General features: G+C 46.3%; 1 protein-coding gene across 3 annotated transcripts in view; it reads left to right on the top strand.

The window, feature by feature from the left end:
* The first annotated feature begins 208 nt into the window (after positions 1 to 208).
* Positions 209 to 7,545, top strand: part of CTTN (cortactin) — a 28,732-nt gene continuing 21,395 nt past the window's right edge. The window contains exons 1-4 of one of the 3 annotated variants that reach the window (XM_053388624.1): positions 209 to 338; positions 3,908 to 3,991; positions 4,366 to 4,439; positions 6,936 to 7,065. In XM_053388624.1, the coding sequence (XP_053244599.1) occupies positions 3,908 to 3,991; positions 4,366 to 4,439; positions 6,936 to 7,065 (288 nt within the window). In that variant the 5' untranslated portion in view covers positions 209 to 338. Of the gene's footprint in view, positions 339 to 1,144; positions 1,164 to 3,907; positions 3,992 to 4,365; positions 4,440 to 6,935; positions 7,066 to 7,545 lie in introns of those variants that run through there. The other 2 variants (XM_053388641.1, XM_053388632.1) reach the window with 2 other exon arrangements.

The following is a 7,545-nucleotide window of genomic DNA, read 5'->3' as shown; positions in this document are numbered from 1 at the left end:
GCAAGCGCGTTAGAAAGAGGCGGCGCAGAGAGAGGGTCCGGGAGCTTTTGCATAGGAAAAGCGAGGGGCGCATCGCGGGGTTTCCAATATAGGCGACCCCCGTTTCCGCGGACTTGCTGCAAAGCCCGCCCGGAGCCGAGTGCCAACCACCACCGGCAGCTCGCTTTAGTCCTCTCCCACCTGATGACGCGCTGTGATGAAAAACAGGAAACGGGATCTTGGGAGAGGCGGAAATTGCAGCACCAGCCGAGTTAGGAAGCCCCAGCAGGGGAAAGCGAGGAGTCGCTGCATCGGGAGAGGAAGGCGCCTGGGCAGCCAGGAAGTGGGCTGGGAACAAAGTAAGTGGCAGGAGCCCGGCCAGGTGCTCCCTCGCGCCGCTCGCCTTTTGCGCCGGCCACGGGGAGGCTCTTCGGCGCAGCAAGATCCGCAAGCCGGGAGGGTCCCTGCCGCCCGCGATCCGCTTGCTCGTAGCGGGACTCGGGTCTTGGCTGGAGCGGGGAGGTGCAGCCGGGCGTGGGGGCTTTAAAAAATAAAATAAAAAATCAAGTGGGCGGGGGGTGCCTTGGCTCTGATTTCTGCGCCACGCGCAGCATGGCCATCCCGGGGATCTAACTAGGGCATCGGCGCTGCAAGGTGGGGCCCGTACCTGGAGCAGCCCAGATTGAGATTTGTGAGGGGAGGAGGAAGGAGAAGAGTCGTATAGGGAGGGAGGGAGTGGGGGCTGGGGTGCCACATGGCATCTCCGTGGCTGGCTGGGTGGGCTGCCTCCCTTTGATCGCCCTTTGTTCTTCGGTGGCGAGGAGGCAGCTGATCGAAGGGGGCTGAGCTGCTCTTGCTTCCTTGTCTGGGACGCTCCTTCCCGAAGGGAGGGGAGCGCCTTCCTGGCTCGCTCTTCCGCTCGCCCTGCGTGCCCGCGCTCCGTGCCTGCTCGTGGGGGCAGCATCGTGCTGGAGAGAGGACTGCCCGCCCCCTTGGGCAGTTGGCATGTTCCTGGGCGCATGGATTACAATTCAGGCTAGTGGCTGTGGATGCGAAAACTGGATGGGCTTGCCTGGAGTAGGAGAATATAATTGTGTGTGGTGTTGGATCTCAGGGGGCTCAGGGGAAGGAAGTTATTTGACAGCTTCATTTTGGGGTTGCTGCTCCCCAGAAGCTTAAAGCTGGTAAGAACTCTGGCAGGGTGACCATCAACCCGTAAGTGTCTCTAGGATATGAAGCTTCCAGGTCTACCCAGCAATGGTCCATCTAGCTCAGCATGTCTACATGCCTTCCAAGGTTTCTCCAAGGCTACCTGGAGATGCTGAGGATGAAACTGGGGACCTGAGTGCAAAATAGGCACTCTGCCACCACGCTAATAGCCCTTCTCTTTGTCCTGTGATTGAACCCCACCCCCACCCACTTCTTAACCATTAAGGCAATAGGGAGATGCGCAATGATTTTCCTGGAGCATTGAGGGGATGCTTATTTGCGCTTGTTAAACGCATTTCCATGTTTATAATTGCCAAAAGGCCACGGCAAGTGAGCCAGTAGTTTATGGAGGCAGCAGGTCATGAGCGCTGCCGCAGATCATGTGTCTGAAAACTACTGCCTAACTGCATGTTATGTTCATCCTACGGATGTTGATGTGTGCCGGGCCTACCCTTGTCATCCTGTGAGACCGTGTGCTTTTGGAATCCAGATAGAGCACTGTTCAGCTGGATGCAGATACTGTCCTTTGGAAACGGCTTGTAATTCTGTGGTAGCTCATTGCCTGTGATTCAGTCAGTCACACAAAATGTTACTCATGGTGCAGGCAGAAGTTGGACTCATTCATTCTGAAGTCCACATACCACTGGACTATCCAGTGTTTCAGTGAAGGGTGCTGATTGAAGATGTTTATTTCTGTTGTGGTCATTGCTTTGCCTTTTCAGCTTTGCATCTAATTGTCTATGTCCCACTCTGTTTTATTTCCTACCTCATTGCACTTCCTAGAGCAGGGCTGGCAAGCCTGTGCCCCACCCCCAAATGTTCCTGGGCTACAGTTTCTATCAACCCTGACCATTGGTCATGCTGGCTGGGGTTGGAGAGAGTTGGGAGCCCAACATTTGTTTGACCATAGATTCCCTCATTCCTCTTTTTCTAATCGACGTGAGAAGTTGGGTCCAGACAAAATGTTATCTGATGGCCAAACCATGGTTTAGTGATCAAGAGTGTATTTATATTTTACCTAACACTAGTTGGTGGCAAACCGTTTTCCTGATATTGAACTAGTGATATGAAAAGCTTCATTTGCTCAGTATTTGCATGCCAGACTGTTTTTAAAGGCACAGAGAAGCCTGTAGTCCTAAAATTAATAGATGCTGGATGTATCTGACTTTCTGACCCAAATGGCACATACAGTAGATGTAGCATACCTGCAGAAATGTGTACAAGTCAAGAAACTCCAAATACCCATGAAAGGGAGATTACTGACAACGGTTAATTTAAGGTATTATTTTGAGGCCTGCTCTTTGCTCACTTAGGGAGGATATGTACACAAATGCAGTAACCTTATAGTCTATAGCACAGACCTATAGGATGGGTAGCTAATGTGAAAAAATTCCTCTAGGCAATTGGGGTTGACTTGCTACACCACTTTTTACTTTCCTGCTGTATAAAATACACTCTGCATGCCACCCTCCTTTCTTGACTACAGTCTGGATAAATTCTTTTAATATTTTATTATGTTTTGATATGTTGGAATCCACCCAGGGTGGCTGGGGGGACCCAGTCAGATGTGTGGGGTACAAATATAATAATAATACTGTAATAACATTCCTCTCTGGCTGCTGAAGAATCAGTAGAACAAAGTAGCCAGCGTGTCTGGTTGTCTGAGTTCTCTATTCCCCACCCCCTTACCCCTTTTCCAGAAATTGTGTGAGTCAATGACTCATGGATAACGTTTCTCTCCAGCCTGGTTTGAAAGAAATTGGCCAGAACAGCAAATTGCATAGGAAATTTAAAGCCACTGAGCTGCTAACCATGTTCAGTGGAAAACTAGAAAGGTTAGAGCTGGAAAGGAAAACTCAATATCTCTTGCGTCTGCAAAAGAAGAGAGGCTGAAATGTTGTCTGTTGTTCAGTACCTCTGATCCTCTCTGAATGTTGATGACTGTATGTAATCCCAAGCACACTTACTCTAAAGTGAGCCTGGCTGAATTCAGTGTGACTTACAGAGCATTGCAGCCTTATTTTTGGTCTGGTATGTTTTGTGGGGAGAGGATTTGAGCTATATGGAACTGGGGTGGTCTTCAAACTGCCTGTGTGGGCAGGCAAGAAATTGCTCCAGATTGTCCACATGTCTTTAATTAATGCCCATGGCCATTTTTATCCCAGTTGAAACTCATTTATATAAAGAGAAGCTACCTTTAAAATCACCCATTTCCATAATTGCAATAAATAATAGTAGAAGCAAAAACTACCTTGTATTGCAGTAAGCGTGCAGAGGTGAGCTGGCTAAACAGTTCAGCTTGTCTCATGCCTTCTCTGAACAGGCCTCCCTTTCTGTTGCTGGTTCACAATGTGTTTCAGATGAATGAATGAATCAAACATAGGCATGTTGACTCTTACCGGAATGAATTTCCTCCTTTTCCTTTGAAATGGTGCCAGTAACTATTCCTAGCTGTGGAATAATGGCAGGAGGATTCTTTAAAATGCATTCAGCTTGCAACAATGTGGGGTTAGCTAAATGTACACCCGTTAGAATTGCAGTTGTTGGCAGTATCTAACCATAGCAAAGCCATTAACCAACCTTTCATTGGGTTAGAGGGTGAAGGGTGGAATCTATATATTTTTCCTAGCAATAATAATGTGATTCTTGCAGAACTATTTTGTACTGCAAGTATGAAACCTTTTTTATTCTAATGCCACTGTTTCTTCTGAAATTTCAGATGTGGAAAGCAAGTGCAGGCCACACTATCAGTGTCAGCCAAGATGATGGTGCTGATGACTGGGAAACGGATCCTGACTTTGTGGTATGGTTGGAAACTTTCTCTAAATGCTAGCCATGCTAGCTGGAATCAGAGCAAAGCAAGTAATTTAGGGCTTGCTAAGTCAAAGTCTGAGAGTCATCGGGAGGGACATGCTTATGTTTGTACGCAACAAATAAATGAATTTAACTGGGGTTTTTAGCAGCTGGATGTTTCTCCTGCTGAAGGACTGGTTGGAAGAGGGCAGGATATGAAATTGAAATTAGCCAAAATGACCAGTGACAGATGGGAAGAGGCAGGGAGGATGCAATTGTAGGATTTGCTTTCATTACAGACCTTAAAGTCTCTTTCACCTCTGAATGCTCTGGTTCAATTGTAATTGCTGCTTAACCTGCTTCTCTTTCCTGTGTACTTTACAGAATGATGTGAGTGAAAAAGAACAGCGCTGGGGTGCTAAAACTGTGCAGGGATCTGGTCACCAAGAACACATCAAGTAAGCCACTTCTTTCATGCTCTTAAAACTGTGATTCTGGTGATAGTTTTGGCACGTTATTCCTTTTCTAGAGCAGAGGTGGGGAACCTTAGGCCCTGGGAACCAAATATGGCCATTGAGCCCTCTCCATCTGGCCCTTGGGTCTCTTCCCAGCCACATCCTTCCTTCCTCAAGTGTTTTTGCCTGGCTGGAATGTGAATACTGAGCATGTCTCTTGCAGGGTGGAGTGTATGCATATATAGAAACTAGCCTGCTGTGCAAAGCTAAAATGCATATCTGTTGCTCCTCTCATTTTTGCCTCTGGCCCCACCCACCACAAATATTGCCCTGAAGGGAATGCGGTCCTCAGCCTGAAAAGAGCCTTGCTCTAGAAAAACAGCAAACAGAGGCTGTGCGCACGTAATGGGCCTCATCTTTTAGCCCAGGGCTCTTAACCAAAGTTTGAAGCTGGTCAATAATCCTTGGCTAAACAGGTAGTTAACATTAGCTGCTGATAATATCGGTGTCGAAATGCCCTTTAACTTTGGGTAAGGAGTTTGCTTTAGGGAGAGACTGTGGGGGGTATAAGCATGTTATCAGACAGCTCACTCTTAATCTCTTAATTGTGGTTTAGATATTAATTGCATGGCATGCTCACCAGCCCACTGCTGTCACTGTGAGGGCTCATATGTTTTTATATGTTCTAAAGGGAGGTGAAAAACTTCTTCCAGCTACCACCTTCATTGCTACATACAATGTCTCAGAAATAGAAGGGCAAAATTTCAGATCTTCTGCCCTAAGTCCTGTGCATTGCAGCCATTCTTATTTCTCTGGTGAGAGTTCAACTTCAGTCTAAGGCTGGGCCTGCAGCTGGCAAAAAACATAGCCATATGTAACTTATCTGAATGGTAACCTAATGATCAGTTTTGAAAGGTAGATAGCATTGCTGTAATGAAATCTGAAGGTTATGAAGACACCAGTACAGTCGTACCTTGGAAGTCGAACGGAATCCGTTCCGGAAGTACGTTTGACTTCCAAAATGTTTGGAAACCAAAGCGTGGCTTCTGATTGGCTGCAGAAAGCTCCTGCAGCCAATCGGAAGCCGTGGAAGCCCCGTTTGGATGTTCAGCTTTCAAAAATAGTTTCCAAACCGGCACACGCATTTCCACGTTTGCGGCGTTCAGGACCCAAAATGTTCGAGAACTAAGTTGTTTGAAAACCAAGGTACAACTGTAATGGCCTTCTGCTCTAAATATTGAAAACAAATGTTTCTTGAGCATGTGACACAGTTGAGGAACCAGTTTTCCTACTCAGCTCTGGTCATTTGGTCCGTGGTATGCTTCAAAACATAGTTTGGAAATTTTTGCGACAATTGCCTGTTCCTAAAGGCATGTTAGAAACATGGTGGTGCCATAATAGCAGCATAGCTTCTGGCATTGTACATTGATGCTTGAAGTAGCTCCATCTCTGGAATAGTACAAGAATGCAGATTCCACTATCAGGTAAGGTGGCAGGACAGACAGCACCTGCATGTTTATTGCTAGGAGGAACAGCGTCGGATGAATGGCCCTTTTCTGAACAATGTCATGGGCTGTAAACAGGGTACATAGGGCAGTAGAAAATGGTGGCCCTTTGGATTACAGGTGAGTGGGGCCATATCTGGAGTACTGTGCTTAATTTTTAGTCACCCATGGTGAAGAAGGATGAATTCAAGGTGGAAAAAAAGATGCAAAAAGGAGCTACTAAGAAGGTAGCAATAAAACAGGGATGGTTAATTTAATTTTTTTCATAAGTAAATTTTTATTAGTTTTCAAATATTTCCCCAATAATAGCCAAATTATAACAATATCAGTTTGTGGGACAGATAGTTTCAAGGCAGCTCCACACAGTGTGAGATAAATGATACGATGAGTATAGCCTGTGACTTCTTGCACTTCAGTCAGCACAAGAAATCCTATTTTTGCCCTGCAAAATCTTGGATGATTAATGAACTATCTGGACAGGATGGTGAAAGCACTGAAATATTTTGCATTTCGGATGTGTAATGCACTGCAGTATTAGCATTTGAATTTCCTTACTGCAGACTTCTCAGGCAGGATTCAGCTAATGAGTCCCATCAGCAGAAGCTGCCTTCTCTTTGCACAACAGGGCTGCCCCCCACCCCCTATGTGCTCCCCAATATTGGCTCTGGGCGGGTTGGGTGAACCTCAAGAACAGTGCATGGAGGAAGGAGAGGAGGGATTGCTTTGTTTGGCAAGCTGAAACCTTAGTACGACATTGAACTCCTCCCCTAGGTTTCTTCCTCTGCTTAAAGCAGCAAGGTGTGTGTGTGTGCAGAGGGGCGGGAATAATGTAGAAGGATTCTGAAACGGGTATGCAAATAGTCATTTTTATTTAATCATGGGAGGAGTTGATGTAGTTTTTAGGGGGGGAAATGGCACAGGAGGCGAGAGCTAGATCAAAGTGGCATCTTTTACTGCAATTTCTCTTCTTTTTAATTGGTTTTGTCTCAAAAAGCATTCATAAGCTGAGGGAGAATGTATCCCAAGAGCACCAGACTCTCAAGGAGAAGGAACTTCAAACAGGACCAAAAGCTTCCCATGGATATGGAGGAAAATTTGGTGTGGAACAAGACCGCATGGACAAAGTAAGTGTAGAAGATTTTGCACGGCTGATGTGCTGTGTACAGGCATGATTTGCCAAACAGGGGCCTCGTCAGGCTTTCTTGGACCCTGCCTCATGCTCAAATGTCCTGTCCCTCTTTCTGCTTCTGGGTGTCTGGTGCTATTGTTGCATTCCTTTGACAGGGATCTTGGGATAGTGGAAAAGTTGGTCTGACTTGACTTGGCAATCCGTCCAGCTCTCAGTTTTGCTTTCTAATTGCAGGGAAGTGAAAGTACCTTGTGTCATGTCCTGCTCCTGGGAAGGTGCTTAATATTTCCAGTACACTTTCTCAATTGAGGAAATGTCTACCTCACATACATAATTGACATTCATGCTGACTTCTCTTCCATTCATGAATCAAGCCTTTGACATCTTCTCCCTCTCTCTACAGACCCTCACTATCACTGCCCAATAACCGAGTTCTCAGGACATCCCGCGACAAGAACTAAAACAAATTCAATAA

This window comes from Podarcis raffonei, chromosome 1, assembly GCF_027172205.1.
Source record: "Podarcis raffonei isolate rPodRaf1 chromosome 1, rPodRaf1.pri, whole genome shotgun sequence".
Taxonomy (NCBI): domain Eukaryota; kingdom Metazoa; phylum Chordata; class Lepidosauria; order Squamata; family Lacertidae; genus Podarcis; species Podarcis raffonei.
This window is presented reverse-complemented; position numbering and strand designations above follow the sequence as displayed.